We start from the raw sequence: 16967 nt of genomic DNA on the forward strand, positions 1-16967 counted from the left end.
CATCTTGTCAATTTGTGAGGTTAATTGTATCTCAAGTGGAAACATGTAGGAAGGTCATTTGGATTTAATAAACATTGATAAGTATGAAATATAAATGTCGCCAACCTCTCATATTCGATTTATTGATTCAGGCATTCATAATTAATTTTCATTCAAGTCCTCTGCGTAGGAATAAGAATGTGGCATTACTCTAGCAAATGAGATATAATCCTTTACCTAAATTGTGTCAAGCATTGAAATGAAAGTTAAATTTGAAGGAAAGGTTTGTGGAGTGTGTGGCGATAAAGCCTTAGGTTGCAACTTCAATGCCATAACATGTGAGAGTTGCAAAGCCTTTTTCAGGAGAAATGCATTGATACAGAAAGATTTCAAATGTCCATTCAGTGAACATTGTACAATAACACCTGTTACCCGACGATTTTGCCAAAAATGTAGGCTGGACAAGTGCTTTGCTATAGGAATGTGTAAAAATTTGATAATGTCTGCTGAAGACAAGGAGATGAAACGGAAAAAAATATTGGAGAATCGAACCCGAAAAAGGATGGGCTTGGGGGCATTCAAAAAAGGTTTCAAAAAGGTGAAAAAAGATTTGAACGTGACAGACGAAATATCAATTCAAACTAGTGAAGAACAAGATGATGACGAAGTATCCTTACAAGCCCCAACTGTATCACCTTCACAAAATAATCATAATGTTAGTAGTGTTGTAACTGATGAAATTCAGTTGATATCACCAAATGATACACAAATAGTATCCTCCAGTGATGAGGTTTCAATGATAAGAAGTATTTTGAATAACACTCCTCAGAAGAATCAGAATTTCCATCAGATTGAAAGAAACTCTGAATCTAATATTCATCCAAATATCCAAACTGAAGAAAATGTCATAACTGAGACTAACAATGATAATAGTATTTATAATATAAGAAATATCTCCTCTTCTAATGATGACTTATCTGATATCACTAAAGATGAGATAGATGATGTAGAAAAGTAAGACTTTTTTCAATAAGTTTCTTGTAATATTAATTTTATTATTTTATTCCCTGTGTCAATTGAATGGAGGCTTATGAATTATTTCATGTTCTGTTTTCATATCTCCTTAAAATTTGAATCATCATTCTCCATTCATTTGCTATCTTTTTAATTATTTTTTTATCAATTTGATAGAATTCACCAAGAAATCAAGGAAATGATAAATGATATAATCTCTGGTATATAGAAAAGTAAATTCATGAATGAAATTTTTATCAGATTTATAATAATTATTACTTCCTGCCCTTTATTGATTTAGCCTGTCAGGATGTTTGTTCATTAAGGAAGAGATTGGTGAAATATTTGATTAAAAGACTTAAGTTCATTCTCATATAGATTAAAATCTATTCACAATATTCCCTTCAATTAATTGTACCAAATTGATATTTATTTTTGTATCTCCTAGGTTTTTATTAGGGCTTGTTAGAAGACCTGTTGTATTCTATTGGAACATATTGTGTTGTTTTACACCACAGAATTAATTCAAAAAGATTGATATAGTGATATTTATTTGATCTTATTATTATATTTCTCAAGAAATCAAATGAGTATGCTTCATTTCAGTTCTTCGAGTGAAGCCAACTCACTTGAAACCATATTATGTGAGGCAATCAAATTGGAATACCAAACCTTCTCTCCAGTCAACCACAGTAATTCCAAAGAATTGAATGATGCTGAAAGAGCAAAATTGAATGAACTGATTGTAGCTAATAAAGTTTTGTCAGCACCTTTCGATGAAGACATAGAGAATAGCCTTCTTGGACAACTAAGGGTAAGAAAATATTCCTTCAGTAAGGCAGAAGGCTTCAAATTGTGATGTGATCCAATTTCCTAATTCAAGGATCCTCATGGTAAACTAGAAGCCGACCCTGCTCTCTTGGATGTAATAAATTTGACTGCTATTGCAGTGAGGAGACTTATAAGAATGGTTAAAAAAATTAATGCCTTCAAAAGCATGTGCCAGGAAGATCAAGTTTGTCTCTTGAAAGGTGGAGCAATAGAAATAATGATCTTACGAAGTGCTATGAATTATGATTCGAAAAACAAATCATGGCAGGTAATTGATTTGGCACTACCAGAAATTCTGGCTGGAATAATTTTTGATGACTTATGGTTTTTAGTGGTATTGACTCTTGAATTTTGTTTTGTTTCAAGATACCTAAAAAACAACAAAGCATCAACTTAAATGTAGAAATTCTGAAACAAGCCAAAAATAATGCCTATGCAGAACATGAAAAATTCATCAAAACTTTTGATCCAAGGTGGAGATCAGATGAAAATATCATTTTAATAATGTGTGCTATAGCTTTGTTCACCCCAGACAGGCCTAGGGTGGTGCATCAAGAGGTGATAAAATTGGAACAAGTAAGTTTTTTCTGAAAAAAATATTCACCAATAATTTGTGAACCTAAATCAGTAAATTTTAGTTTTTATTAAAGAATTTGATTTCAAATGTTTTCTTGCAGAATTCCTACTATTATCTTTTGAGAAGATACTTAGAATGCACCTATCCAGGCTGTGAAGCTAAGTCAACATTCCTCAAACTCATGCAGAAAATATCGAAATTGCACCTTCTCAATGAAGAATTGATTAATATATATCTAGATGTAAATCCATCTCAAGTAGAACCGTTACTCATCGAATTATTTGACTTGAAACCTTGATTATATAAGTACAAATTACTCCACAAAAAATGGCTGTTTATAGAAGAATATTTCTTCAAAAGGCACTTGTGCAATATTTATAGAAAGGTCCTGTCATTTAGTCTTTTGATTGTTGAATATAATTAAATATTTTAATTTAATGTTAGTGAAGCAACTATGTATTACAAATGAATTGAAAAGCTAATTTGGCAATATTATGTTATTGTTTTGTATAAATTTATTCTTTCTAATTATGTGTAGCCAATGTATCCAGCAAAGAGGTATTTCTGAATCAAAAAATCGATTCTGAATGAAAAAAAATGTTCCAAGGAGCAACTGCAATATTATTTCCGTCCTGTGACTCCCGTTTCATATAAATCTACGGTATTTTATTGTGTAGTACATAATTGTTTCATATTGAATTCAGGAAATAATTTTATTTCAAGTTATTGATGATTACGCACTATATGTATCAGATCAAATGTAATAAATAAATTTATATTTGTTGATATTCGTTTTATTCCACCGCTCAAACTATGCACAAACTTTAAAAACTTTATTTTAAAGCCAGGTACTAAATTTCGACTTGATCAAATCAATTTTTTTTCTGTAAATGACCCGACGAAATTCGTTCTGCCAAAAAGATATGGAATGTTATATAACTTAGCATCTTTATATGCATAAAGTGAAATGAATGTACAGAGATAAATAAATCATACAAATATCAACACTAGCCATAGCGAGAGATAATTTTTTCCTTGATCGTATTTTTTTTTCATCAACTAACAACAATTAAAAGTCGGGGATGAATTTTCTGTAATGAATGATAGAAGCGAGCAGAATGACATTCAGAAAGCGCAACAAACTGTCCTTGCTTGCGAAATAAACTTTTAACGATATTTGTTTATTTATGCGAAAGAAAAACAAGACGAAAAATTCGCTGAGTGTTGTGAGGAATTCAAGGTAGATTTGAGCGAATTTAAGTTTACCAATAGGTAATGAGATATAATTGAAATAAAAGTTTCTCAGACACTTTTGATAGATCTTGACGAGAGGTTCGTTTATTATGCTGAAAAAATGCGCGGTATTTCTATTGATTTTTTTGCCGATGTGGGTTAAATCAGATGAGAATATATTTGTTGTTAATAGTAAAAGACCTTTGCATGTTGTTAGTGAACGATTTTTGAGTATTTCTATTGATCCTGCTGTTCTCTTGACGAAAATCAATCTAAGGTGAGTAGATTTTTTTTATACGTTCAATTAAAAAATCGTCAAGACAGAACGGTTTCGCCGAGATGGATGAAATTTTCAGATTTTTAACTAGAAGAGTTGCTCTTTCAGAATATGTATCACATTTCCATCTAGGGTTACTTTTATTGAAAGATAAACCACTCGCAAGCTGACCTTCGAAAAATCCCGAAAAAGATGGGTTCAGTTAAAAATTCGTCAAGCCCGAACGGTTGCGCCGAGATAGATGAAATTCTCAGATTTGTAACTAGAGGACTTGGTCTTTAAGAATATGTATCACATTTACATCTAGGGTCACTTTTATTGAGAGATAAACCACTCGCAAGCTGACCTTCGAAAAATTCCGAAAAAGATGGGTTCAATTAGAAATTTGTCAAGCCCCAACGGTTGCGCCGAGATAGATGAAATTCTCAGTTTTTTAACTAGAAGAGTTGCTCTTTCAGAATATGTATCACATTTCTATCTACGGTTACTTTTATTGAGAGGTAAACGACTCGAAAGCTGACCTTCGAAAAATCCTGAAAAAGATGAGTTCAGTTAAAAATTCGTCAAGACCGAACGGTTCCATCGAGCTCGATGAAATTTCGAAATTTATTACTGAAAGAGTTGATCTTCTAGAATTTGTATCACATTCAGATCCACAATGATTTTTCTGGAAGATATGAGTGCATGTCGTAAACATTCCCAAAAAGATGGGGTGGCTTAAAAATTGGGCAAGACCAACCGCGGTTGAACCGAGCTCTATGAAATTTCGAGATTTATTGCAGAATTTTAAATATAAAATAAATTTCGAGGGTGCAATGCAGACAAAACTAGAACAATTCGGCAAATTTTTTTTTTTTAATCGAAAAGTGCTGGGCCCACTTCACATAATCTTTTCATCTCTTGCAGCGATGTTTCGCTTCAAATGGCGAGACATCTTAGTCCAGCATACGTGCGAATTGCTGGTCCATCAACCGAATTCGTGAAATACATCGACACAGATGAAAAATCGAAAGAAACCGACGATTCTGACAGCGTTACTGTAACCCCCTCGGTGTGGTTCGCCATTAATGAATGGTTCAATATGGCAAATTTGACCCCCGTTTTTGGTATAAATGACGCCGATACATCGATGGGTGTGTGGAACCCTAAGTCGATATTACCTCTTCTGGAAATTTCGGACAAATTCAATCTAACTTGCATGTGGCAGTTGGGATATGGTAGGTATACGAGAATATATTGCGAAATTCTTAGCCTACTAAAGAACCAAACAAAATTTCAATGTCAAAATATTTTATTACTCAACATATTCTCCTCTTAATTGGTTACATTTATTACAGCGAACCTGGAACGTCTATAGAGACCTTTCAGAAAAAATGTTTCTTCTTAGTCTGCAAACCAGACATCCACAGCTTTTAATACCTCCTCGTTGGAAGAAAATTTACGACCTTTTAAACTTTTTTTCTGTTGAGGAAAGTGATGATAGTAGGAAGGAGCCAAATCTGTTGAATAAGGGGGTGTTCTAGTAATTCAAACCCTAAATCGCGAATTTTTTACATGGCAACATGAGACTTGTGTGCAGGGGCGTTGTCCTGCAAAAACAAAACACCTTTGGATAGCTTTCCGCGTCTTTTTCTCTTTAATTTTTACCACAGAGTGGTCAGTAATGTCGAATAGTAATCTCCGGTTATTGTTCTGCCCTCATCCAAAAAATCAATCATGATTACTCCATGGCAATCCCAAAAAACTGAAGCAAGAACTTTTCCAGCAGATTTTTGGACACGAAACTTCTTAGGTCTTGGAGAACCAGAGTGTCGCCATTCCATCGATTCTTGCTTTGTTTCTGGATAGTAGAAATGTACCAAAAAGTCTCATCCATAGTAACAATTCGGTTTAAGAAGTCTACATCGTTTTCGAATCGAGCACAGATCGAACGCTCTTCTACCCTTGCACGCTTTTGCAACATTTGCAGCAATTTTTCTCATGTCCTAATTGACGTGAATTATATATGATGAACGCGTTCGTATGAAATATTCAGTGCTTCAGATATCCGGTTTAGCCCAATTCGGCAGTCTAATAAAATCATGTCATGAACTCCATCGATATTTTCGGGGACTGAAACAGAAACTGGCCTTCCCGATCGGTCATGATCTTCAATGGAAAATTTACCTCTTTTGAAGCTTGCAGTCCAATTTTTCACGGTCGCATACGAAGGACATTGATCACCAAGGGTATCAAAATATCTTCGAAAATCTGCTTACCTCTTAACCCTTTTAAATACAGGTACTTGATGATGGCTCGATTCTCCAATTTTTCGATTTCCACAATTCCAATTGTTCTTTGAAAAATAATCAAAATACACAATATTTGCACAGCTAGAATTCAGGAAACATTCTTCTAAATGAAAGTTTCTCAATATAAGCTCTGCTTATAATCGAAACCAATGGATAGGATTATAGTATATCTATAGCCAGAAATATCTGACTCCCGAGAATTTTTGCACGGATGGTATAAGTATATACCATACCTTAAGAGGTGTTGAGAAAGTTATGTTTTTCAGACTGCTCCAATAAAACAGACACACAATATGTTGAGGATATACGTATACTGAGGCACATTCTAGATGCGTTTCCCGATAGAAAGAGTACCTGGAAAATTGTGGGAAGTAACATCAGGAAATGCACCCACAGAAGTGGCTGTAGAAGATTGCTGGACTCCTTAAAAGGCTCGGCAGATTATGTTGTTTGGGAACAGTAAGTAACTTGAACGGAAATTAAAAAAAAGTTTTTGGTAAAATCTACAATATCTGCCCTACAACAGAAGTGAAGAGAAATCTTCTGTGATTCTTAACTTGCTATTATAATACATATTCGACGTTTTAGGACCGAAAGGGATCACAACATGTTGAATGACGAATTGGCACATATCATATTCGGAGAGAGAAAAAATCCGAAATTATGGACATCGGTGCCACGAAGTCGTAATCCTGCAACCTTCGAAACTGCCCTAGAATGGGCCAAGGAAGTTGGGGAGGCTGGTAGAAATGGTTTCGACGTAATTTTGAGAACTCCAAGGGTGTTCGAATTTTTTGTCGACACCCCTGTAAGTATTCCACTAACACAGGAATATAATTTATAGAAATGATCGATATAGATAAAACTTTTTCAATTACGACATATGAATGAATGGAAAAGCCGAAAAGCCCTAAACACCTCATAGAAGAGATATTTAGCTATTTGAGTAAAATACAAGAAAAAATATTTCCCTAACTATTTCTGACTTTTGAAAATTTTCATCATCCTGATGCTTGGTTAATTTTGAGTATTCTAGAAATTTTCAACTATTGGACGTTGGGAAAAATACTTTTCTCAATATGATACATACAGTTTTCGAAAATTTGTCGAACAAAAACTGTAGCAAATAGTAAATACTGAAGTGGTTGGTCGCATTTTGAGGAGTTTTCAGCATGCCAACTTTCAAGTTATATATTTATTGCGTAAAAAAGTGCATGGACCATGAGGCATTGAAAGGGAAATTTTTCCAATATCAGGTCATTGAAAGCTCCCAATATCCCAATAGCGGAGTACTTATAGTTAGCAGGAAAATTTAACCAATACCAATTTTTACTGTAATAGTGATAAAAAATAAACTTCATGAACAGGAAGAATCGGAATCACCCCTCAAATATTTCCGCGACTATATTATTCATTTATTTCTTCTATGGGTATCATTATTATTAGTGTTGAATGTTGATAAAACACTGCATACTGCATAAGTCAATTGTTTCACCTTCTTTTTCAGGTGTTTTGGTTTTCCTTGTTGTACAAGACATTAGTAGGGAACACTGTTCTAGATATAAGATCAGCTACTTCAGATTCTGAGCTCGATGCCTTTGCTTACTGTGCTAAGCATCAGAATAACTTCATTCAGAGAGGAGCAATGGTTATAATGATAGTGAATCGAGCAGAAAATGTACATAATACTCATATAAGGCTGAGTTCTCTGGCAAAAGATATGGAAATACAATCCTACATACTGACCTCGAAGTCTGATGTAAGGTATGAGCAATCAATCGAAATATGACTGGCCATTTCTGATCTGACTCTGCGATCAAGATTCCAGGTTATAGAGTACTGATAATCATCAAATTTGAGACTAGCTAAATTTCAAGTGAATGAAAAACCCATAAGATTGGAAGTTTTTGAATCTTTCCTAACAATAATTTTTTTCCAAAACGACTGCTATTCTCAAAACTTCTACGATTGGGTATTCAGTTTCAATTTTAACTGAAAAACTTATTTGAAGTACCTACCTAATTTCCTATTCCTTGTAATTTTACTATAATGTTCTCCTTTTTCTCACAAAACGAAAACGATAGAATAATTTTTATATTATCTTGAGTTCTGACCAGTATCTACTACTATTTCTTCAACAGATCGATCTATCTCAACGGAGAAAAATTGAAATCCAGCCTTCTGCAACAGGAACCTCTGATTTTCACCCCAAAACTCAGAAGGGCCAAACCTTCCAACGGTTTATCAATCTCGGTCCCTCCCAAATCCATAGGCTTCTTCGTTTTGCCAGGAGCCAGAGTAACAGCCTGTATGGATGAAGAAGACGAAATGGCGTTGCTGATGGAAGAAATCGAATCTGATCAAGAATTGCCACTTTCGGCGGAGTTAGCAGTGGAAATAAAAACCCGTAATCTTCAAGAAAACGCCGTCAGTTTGAAGGAAATGGAACGAGAACTGCAGGAAGAATTAGAAATTGACGAAAAGTTTTATCACGCTACTAAAAAGGAAGAAACCCACCAGAAATTGGACGATATCCTGGAAGATTTGAAGGAGAATTACGAACAACAGGAGGATCAACAAGCCCACTTCAGAATCGACGAGGAAACCAGGAAAAAAATTCTGGAAAGGGCCAAACTGATTGAAGCCCAAAGAAAATTGACGGAATCCGAACAGCGTTTAGTAGATTTGAGCAGAATGATGCATAATAAGTCCATCGATAAGCCCAAACACAACGGAGTAACCATAAGAGAATCTTTCGAAGATCTTGAGACCGTTTCGAAAACCGAAAAACCTAAAGTTGAAGTTGTAAATCCACCCAAATTCACATTTCCTAAATTGAATAGTCTCCACCAAACCGACGCCAAGAAATTTGTTCTGGGAAAACCCAAAAGTCTTCATGATCAGTTCAAAGAAATTTTAAACTTCCCCACCATAAACTCCCTGAAACATCCTCTGCACGAAAGAACCAACGATCAAATTGAGGAGTTTGAGGTGCCGAAATTGAACAGCATCCATCATGATGATTTTCCCCATACAGACCACAAAAAATTAACTTTAACCGCTAAGAACCTACATGAACATTTGAAAGATATCTTGGCTAATGCAAAAACGAACCAACTGAAGAAACATGAAACGAAGGAGCAGAATGTGGAGAAATCTGATGAAATAGAATTGGAGTTGACTAGTGCAGAAGTGAAAAAAGTGTTAGCAGATAGGGTCAAGGCAAGAGCTGCGAAAACTAATATTCGATTCACCAATGAAGAACTAGCTGAAATCATGAAGAAAGCGACTCAGAAACTTAGACATGACCACACCTTGAAAGCACGAAGCAGTATCAGATCCAGCAGATTGAAACGAGATATCAACATGAAACTATTGAATGAAGCGTCTAAACATAAACTGTCCAGGAAAGATTCAGACTATTCCGAAGAATCGTCTGAAATAGCACCAAAAAAGAAATTATTGGATTCTCCCTCGAAGAGTCTTATTGTTAACCCCTTCTATAAAAAACCAACACAAAGGAAGAAATCCATGATTTCCAAAAACGCGAATATGGATTCTTCAGAGTTGGACGACGATTTTGATTTATATTTCGAAGACGATGATAAGGAGCCTAAAAAGGTGCATCTCAACGAGAAGAAGAGGAAGCACTATAAGCCTTGTTCTGAAAAAAAACTCGCTAATATGAGGACTGCAGGCAACGATTTTGAAGAGGTAAGTATTGCTATCTTATTTTGGTGAGAGAATCAACATTCGTCAGATCGTGGATGAAAAGTCCATGAAATATCGAGATTTATTACTAGAATTGAAGTTTTACTCTTTTAGAATAAGTATCACATTCAGATCTACGATGATTTTTCTGGGAGATACACCTGACTTTCGAAAAATTCGTCAAGACCGAACGGTTGGAGTTCGATGAAATTTCGAGATTTATTAGATCAAAGAAAGGAGGTCTCCTGACAAATAGTTACAAATAATTTTGTCTCGACAATCTGCGCCAAATATATTTTTTATTCCATACGACACATGTGATCGGTTTTTGACATCGTAGGAGTTCACCAATCTAAAGTTTTTGAAATTGCACAAGAAAAAAAAGCGGAATAATGTAATCGGTAATGAAGCTTTTGTAGGCACAAGTTTATTGACATCATATCTTACGTTGATCTGAAGAATACTCCCCTAAAATTAAAACCTTTATTACGGTTAATTCATCAAATATGGACACATTCGTATTCCGTCAACTCAGGGAGGATGCATCTTCAAAAAAGCGGTGGTTGAAACGTTAATATAAACACAGAATACTCGTTTTTATTACGAATGAGCCTGTATACTCCTGTTCAAAATTATCATCTATTCTTCCAGGAAGATGATGTAGACAAGAAATATATGAGATTGGACGAATATTTCAAGAACGCGAAGGAAGTCCAAAAGTTCGACGACATAGATTTCTCCGACGAAGACGACTATAGCAACTTGGATGATGATAGGACTACTCGTCTCAAAAGAGATACAACAGCTCATGGTCGAAAAGCAAATGTACACCCAGCAGGATGCTCTTGTTCCCATCTGGTGGAGGACATAATTAGATCTTTCCAAATCGCCCTCGATAGTGAAAATAAGGAAGATTACGAGTCTTTAAAACGAAAACTGCAGACTTACGACACATTCATGAAGTCCATGAGTAATGACGAGGACTCAAAATCAAAGATCACCCCAAAGGAGCGACGTTCAGTAGATTGTACTCATCACAACTATAGACCTTTATGTGATTCGTACAGGAGATGGAGACCGGAAGATATCTTATCGTTGAAACCCAGAAATATAATAGAGACCAAGAAAACTGTCATGATAAATGACCTACCTCTATACCAACACCTTCTCCGCAGGAATATGATAAAAAGGAGTATAGGGAAGAGAAAAAATTTTCTCTTAGAAGATTCAAATGAAAGTTTAGATTCCATCCTGAACAGAATCGACAAAGATGATGGCTCAGAGGCAGAAGATGATGAAAGGGACTATCAGTTGGTTTTCCCGAACAAAAACAAACTCGAATTGAAGAAAAATAAAAACGTCACTAAGATTAGTTTCGAGCACCGGATAAGTCCTACAAATGTTTCCAGCAGTAGTGAAAAGGATAGGAATAAAACGTCTGAGAAGTTGGAAGTGTCTGGTGGTAGGAAAAGTCTTCTACAGAAAGACCTCACAAACATCCAAATAATCCCGAAGAATGGCAATGAATCATTTTTCCATCATACATTCGACCATTTACATTCTTTGATTCATAAAATTGGTAGTAAGATAAAAGGTTATTTCGACGATTTGTTCAAATAACTTGCCCATCATGACAATTGAAACATTTTCTTTAAATTAACATTTTATTTTCTTTTTTCCTGTTTTTTATTTTCCTATTTATATTATATTTATTTTATTTATCATATTGAATTCAGTCAACTTCAAGATTCCTTCAGACGATTTGAATTTGACACTTTTTTCTTGTCTTTTAATGAAATATTAAAAATATTTTCGTCATATAGGTTCTAATTGATAATGTATTCTTCAGTAATCTTTTATAGTTTTCTTTTTCAATAAATGTTCCTATGAAATAATTTGCCACAGTTTTTTGCATTCAGTTTTAACTAGTTTTTTCTATTAAGTTTCCTTACTTCAAGATGCATAAAAGTGATATAACGTTTTTATCGGTATTTGCTTCCAATTTATATTTTTTAGGGTTTCACCTACTTTTATTTATTCTTTTCAAAATTAAAACTCATAGTGATAGTTATCACAAGTCGATATTGTTTCATTATATCGAATGTATTTGTTATATTTTTCTCTCGAATGTAATTTTTTTTGCTTTCAATTAGTTTTATATCGAATAATACGAGATAAGTTTTCGAAGATTTTATTTTATGTACTTATCAATGATTATTTAAAAATATACAAAATATAAATTTCTATAAAAATTCTTTTATCTCAATCTCACATCCATCTTAGTGCTTTCTCTTGTTTTTTATTTTCATCACTTTTTTTACGTTGAGATCATCCTTGTACTCTGTCTTCCTCCTGGTCATCTTCTTCTTCCATCTTGCCGGAGGCAGCTGCTTCCAGTCGTCTTCACGATTATCAATGTAGTACCCAAATGTTCATCAAACGTTTCGAACTCGTTATCGAATCACCAGGGTCTCCACATCTCAGAAGAACTATCTTCATTCTGGTTTTTGGCAGGTTGACGGACTGAAGACGATGATGAACCGCTTTCTCTTGTGAATGATGAAGAAGGTTCAAACGCTTTCTTTTTGTGAGGATAATCTTCTGTGACGACCAATAGGCCTTGTTGGGTTTCACCGAATGTTCTTTTTGTGCCTCTTTGAATATTTTCTTCGCAATATACTGAGTCTTCGACAACTTTAGCCTGTTTGTATCGCTCGCCCTGGTTTGTTATCACACATAAAGGTTCTACTATTTTACCCTGAGCTTGTAACACTCGTTTTTCGTTTGAATTCTGAATAGGGAATCTAATGGTTTTTATCTCAGAAGGTGTTGGTGCTGATGTTGAAGATATTTGACAAACTTGAGCGTCGTCTGGGGAAGAGTAAGGTATGACGGGTTTTATACTGATATGCACTGGTCGAAACCCCTTTGGCGATGAGCTTCTTTCATCTGGAGGCTGATATGTTTTTGGGCTTAGAGGAGGACTCAATAATTTTCCAGACAATGCTGAGGGTATCACAGTTGCAAAGGCACTAGGTCGTTCTGTTTCTTTGACAACCACGTGTCCAGACGTCGAATTGGAAAAATTGAAATTGTTTGTAACGTTTGAGAGGAGAAGAGTGAGTTCCCCAGGTCTCAATCTTTCCGGGACCAATTGCAACCCTTGAGGTATGCGAAAATACGGATTGTTGTTTGGATCTCCCCTTGTCGTCGAATCCAAGCCGATATCCAGCTTAGAAGTTGGCGTGGACATGATATTCGGGTTGCCCAGAAACGGTATATGACTTTGGTCGGGGAAATTCAAATGGGCAACTTGCTCGATGCCGTTCATGCATTTTCTGAGGTGGCTGGTGAGTCCTTGCTTGAGAGAATCACCCACGCCTTCTATTTGGTTAAGGCACTTGTCAATCTCGTCAGCGCAATCGTCGAAACCAGCTCTGAATTTTCTGACAGCAGACGGATTTGTTGCCATAGCTATGGCGAGTTGTTGTCGCTGTATATTCTGCAAATGCTTGACGGCCATCTCCAAAATGTCAGCTTTTTCCAGTTTGGAGTGTCTAGAAGGCTGGAAAGAGATGCTTTTTTATAAGGAGAGACACGACTGTTTTGTTAAATTGATTCAACTGTATTCCAGCCAAAATCTTCAACTCAGCAGTAATTTTAATTTTCAAAATACTCACATCTTTGTTCATGGCTTCCAAAACTAGACTCTTGATCTCGTTTAGGCAATGGTTGATCCTTGCCCGTCTACGTTTTTCCATGATGGGTTTGTGCGTCTGAGAATAATGAAAGATATTTATTAGGACACCCCTGCATGAAAAATGCAAGACAGGCTCACCTTTCTCAATTCTGCTTTTGACATCGTAATTCTTGATTCTTGAACTGATCTGGTGTCGTATTCGTCCTCACTGATTGGCATGTTAGATTAACTGGAGTAGATATGGATTGAATCTGCGAAAAAATTCGCAAAATGAAGAATAACATCTCGATTTCATTACAAATTATCAAGTAATACTTGTTAAGCCATCGAAAGATGTTGTAATTCAAATTTCGTAAAAAGGGAAATTTTTTCAAAATATTTGACGATAAAAACCTTGATTTACATACTCTCGATTGAGCTGGCATTTTTGGCAATATTTATGGGGAAAACCCGGTGATTTTACAATGAATTCTTCATTATCATTTATGACTCGATTTTTGTTTCTCAAGTCATTATTATAATCAGTTTTTTCAGGAAAAAAGGCTTTGTGCTTAGAAATTTAATAAAGTGTAACCTGTTCACTTTTTATGTTCAACACTAGGAGAAAAATTTGTCTTTCAGAGGCTTTTTCTCTTAAACTATTTGGGAAAAACTCGATTGAATTTGGTACAATTGATTATTCGAGTATTGTACAACCATACTTCCAGATCTGGATGGCCTTTACCTATCGATCTACCTCTATTTTCACGGTTGAGAATAGAAGAATAGAACGTCACAATTAAATTTCCGAAAAGTTTAGGAAATAAGAAATAGTTTTTACAATGTTCGTCTGGTTGAAACCGAAGAAAGATCCCTAATCTTTTCCTAAAACTGGCAGCGGAATGAAAAAATATTCTTAAGGAGTTTGTCCGAATAGATCAGCTGATCTTGAATATCCTATAATTGAAATTTTTGTCATCCATCTATTTTTACCTTTGAATGGGTAAATTAGTTTAAAAACACATATTTGAGCACAATTTTTCAGGCAGTTGAATGAAAAAAAATCAGAAGTCCTAACCAAAGGTATATGTTTCAAGAGAATATATTTGTAAAATAAATTCGGAGTCGTAAAATTTGAAAATAAATTTCGAAATATGAACAAAACAAAAACAATTTTCGCGCATTATGTTTTTCCAAACGATTCACCAAGTAAATTTGAAAAATAACAACACAAAAACACTCACAAAACTTAGCCAAAATCCGGAAGCAGCACAAAAGGGTAATCCAAAAAGTGAAAACTCTCTTCACAGTCACTTCACTGAAAATTTACGACCACTCTGCTGAAGACCACATTCGATAATGAAATGTTAACCAGAGCCAAAGGCTAAGGTAAGCTGATACGGCATTCCGATAGTGTAAACCGTGGGAATTGCTGGTGGCTAGCGCCCTTTCCCCCACCCTTTGCACCCTAGTCGGTCACCTAAAAAGTTACTCGACTGTTTAAAATTCCCACGGACAGGGCGGTACTTTCTGGTATTTGGTTACTCATTTTTGTATGGTTGATTGAACTCCTTGAAAGATCTGACATGGAGCTTTGTGTGTATCTTTATTTCATGTCGACGATCTGTCTGAGAGTGAAAGTCTTGGTGATGGGAATTCATGTTACTTATTCCAAAGCAGAAAAACAAATCAGTGCATTTTCAGAAACTGCCCATTGAATTAGAGGCTTTCGAAAAGTGAATTACGACGAAGTGGTTGTAATTTCAGAATAAAATGATTTGGAAGGAATCTACCATTAAAAAATCAGTTGAAATCGAATTATGGATTCATTTGAAAAAACAGTAAACATTGAGGGTGAGAAATAATGTTAAAAAAATTATCTGATGATCAATAAAACATCTTTACATCATGGAGTAGCTTTTTTTGAATTCCTAACACATCTTACTTCGGTTGGATATAGTTATTTTCCAGATTGTGCTTTGAGTGCTCAAAATACAAAATTGATAGATGAAAAACCTACAAATTCAACTAATCATATTTCTTAAGTTGCACTAGTCCTTGGGAATCCAGTAGTATAAAAGTATAGGCTATCATTATTTAGATATGTTTCGCATCACTTTTTTGTTTGGGTGATTTTGATCCGGCAAACAAAAATAAAAAGAAAGTTAGTGTTCTGTCAATTTCCTATTAACAACTGTGAGCGGGGATTGAGGGATTTCAACTTGCACAAAAATTGCAAATAATAGGGCTTAAGCTTGGTAAATCCGCAGGTATAAAGATAACAAAATTTCATCTGATATATTGTGTTTTCGATTCTTTGAAATTTTTACGTTATTGGATTATTTTGACTTACTTAACTTTGAAACGTTAATAGAGTTAGTTGAATAACTTCTCTGAAAAAAGCATATCCTCCAATCCTCCATTAGAATTCAATCAGAAATCTAGAAAGAATTGCATCCAAATTAATGTCCTAGACCCAAAAAATCCTGCACTTGTTAGTCCATTCTTCACTGTAATAAATTATCAGACAATCTCGTATTTTTTGTGCCCGTTTCGGAAGCAATCAAAGTCAATAAGGGTTTCTTTGTGGTTGACCCTTCTGAGAAGAGGCCCGAGACCCTTCAGACTCCCTTCGTTCATCCCCCGCAACCAGTGACGGCGTGTTGAAATAAAGGGTTTAAATTTTGTTGAAAATAATAAGTAGGTAGGTTAAAAAACTTCGTTCTTCTTGTAGTATCAAATGAATAAGTCTTTTGATTGCTTTTCAACTTCAGAAGGCATTGATTGATAATTTGAATTGTAAAAAGGATTGAGGGTTTTAATGGTTTAGAGTTTTTAGTGAATATAAATAATTTCAGGGAATATCTCGAGAATAAGTATTTTAGTCTGGACTAAACCTTACTTTCATACAATGATGGCAGTTGTGGGTTCACACCTTATCTATTATGTACACATAGGGAGACAAATCAAAATGATGACTGATTCCTCTAATATACAGGGTGTTTTCAAAGGTGAGGCTTTTTTTTAGAAGGTAGAACTCATCAAAATAAGTCGTTTAACCAAAAATTGTCTACATAAAGATCCGATATGGCTGAGATACAACCCCTAGAAGTTTCAAGTACGGGACTGTGGAAGGTGACTCCGGCATCGCAAAAACGAAACAAAAAATAAACATATGGCTGGACAATTAATGATTCAGTACCAAGTTAATCGGATTAGATGCATCGGGTCACTTTTGAGAGAATCATAATTGTTGTATCGTGCAATTTAGGGTGAAAAAATAATGTAGAAAATCGAGGCAGTTTCTTGAAAGTGCTTATGTTAGTTATATTGAAAAAGTGCTATGATGTTTCCCCATTTCATCCCACTTTTACG

General features: G+C 35.0%; 3 protein-coding genes across 3 annotated transcripts; 2 read left to right on the forward strand and 1 right to left on the reverse strand.

Annotated features, from left to right (window-relative positions):
• Positions 1-50: 50 nt before the first annotated feature.
• Positions 51-3185, forward strand: LOC123314414 (nuclear hormone receptor HR96). Its single transcript, XM_044899698.1, has 5 exons — positions 51-993; positions 1600-1807; positions 1877-2092; positions 2191-2400; positions 2502-3185. The coding sequence occupies exons 1-5, from the start codon at positions 239-241 to the stop codon at positions 2697-2699; spliced, it is 1587 nt and encodes a 528-aa protein (XP_044755633.1). The 5' UTR covers positions 51-238; the 3' UTR covers positions 2700-3185.
• Positions 3186-3661: 476 nt separating this feature from the next.
• On the forward strand, positions 3662-11589 carry LOC123313703. The gene is made up of 7 exons (XM_044898685.1): positions 3662-3911; positions 4818-5128; positions 6469-6661; positions 6791-7010; positions 7710-7966; positions 8344-9916; positions 10565-11589. Exons 1-7 carry the CDS (start codon positions 3745-3747, stop codon positions 11531-11533), a joined length of 3690 nt encoding a protein of 1229 aa, XP_044754620.1. The 5' UTR covers positions 3662-3744; the 3' UTR covers positions 11534-11589.
• A 129-nt stretch (positions 11590-11718) lies between these two features.
• LOC123313704 (transcription factor HES-1-like) lies at positions 11719-15097 on the reverse strand. Its single transcript, XM_044898686.1, has 4 exons — positions 14837-15097; positions 13752-13864; positions 13594-13689; positions 11719-13478 (listed from the first exon to the last, which is right to left on the reverse strand). Exons 2-4 carry the CDS (start codon positions 13830-13832, stop codon positions 12375-12377), a joined length of 1281 nt encoding a protein of 426 aa, XP_044754621.1. The 5' UTR covers positions 13833-13864; positions 14837-15097; the 3' UTR covers positions 11719-12374.
• Positions 15098-16967: the final 1870 nt, after the last annotated feature.

Source organism: Coccinella septempunctata, chromosome 5 (assembly GCF_907165205.1).
Source record: "Coccinella septempunctata chromosome 5, icCocSept1.1, whole genome shotgun sequence".
Lineage (NCBI taxonomy): Eukaryota > Metazoa > Arthropoda > Insecta > Coleoptera > Coccinellidae > Coccinella > Coccinella septempunctata.

Excerpts from the sequence above, each read along its gene's own strand:
- LOC123314414 (XM_044899698.1), top strand. The coding sequence starts at position 239 with ATGAAAGTTAAATTTGAAGGAAAGGTTTGTGGAGTGTGTGGCGATAAA. Across the intron at positions 1,808-1,876 it reads GCCTTCTTGGACAACTAAGG|GATCCTCATGGTAAACTAGA; the intron begins GTAAGAAAATAT and ends TCCTAATTCAAG. Across the intron at positions 2,401-2,501 it reads AGGTGATAAAATTGGAACAA|AATTCCTACTATTATCTTTT; the intron begins GTAAGTTTTTTC and ends GTTTTCTTGCAG.
- LOC123313703 (XM_044898685.1), top strand. The coding sequence starts at position 3,745 with ATGCTGAAAAAATGCGCGGTATTTCTATTGATTTTTTTGCCGATGTGG. Across the intron at positions 6,662-6,790 it reads GATTATGTTGTTTGGGAACA|GACCGAAAGGGATCACAACA; the intron begins GTAAGTAACTTG and ends TCGACGTTTTAG. Across the intron at positions 9,917-10,564 it reads CAGGCAACGATTTTGAAGAG|GAAGATGATGTAGACAAGAA; the intron begins GTAAGTATTGCT and ends CTATTCTTCCAG.
- LOC123313704 (XM_044898686.1), bottom strand. The coding sequence starts at position 13,832 with ATGCCAATCAGTGAGGACGAATACGACACCAGATCAGTTCAAGAATCA. Across the intron at positions 13,690-13,751 it reads CAAAAGCAGAATTGAGAAAG|ACGCACAAACCCATCATGGA; the intron begins GTGAGCCTGTCT and ends CATTATTCTCAG. Across the intron at positions 13,479-13,593 it reads TGGAAGCCATGAACAAAGAT|CCTTCTAGACACTCCAAACT; the intron begins GTGAGTATTTTG and ends ATCTCTTTCCAG.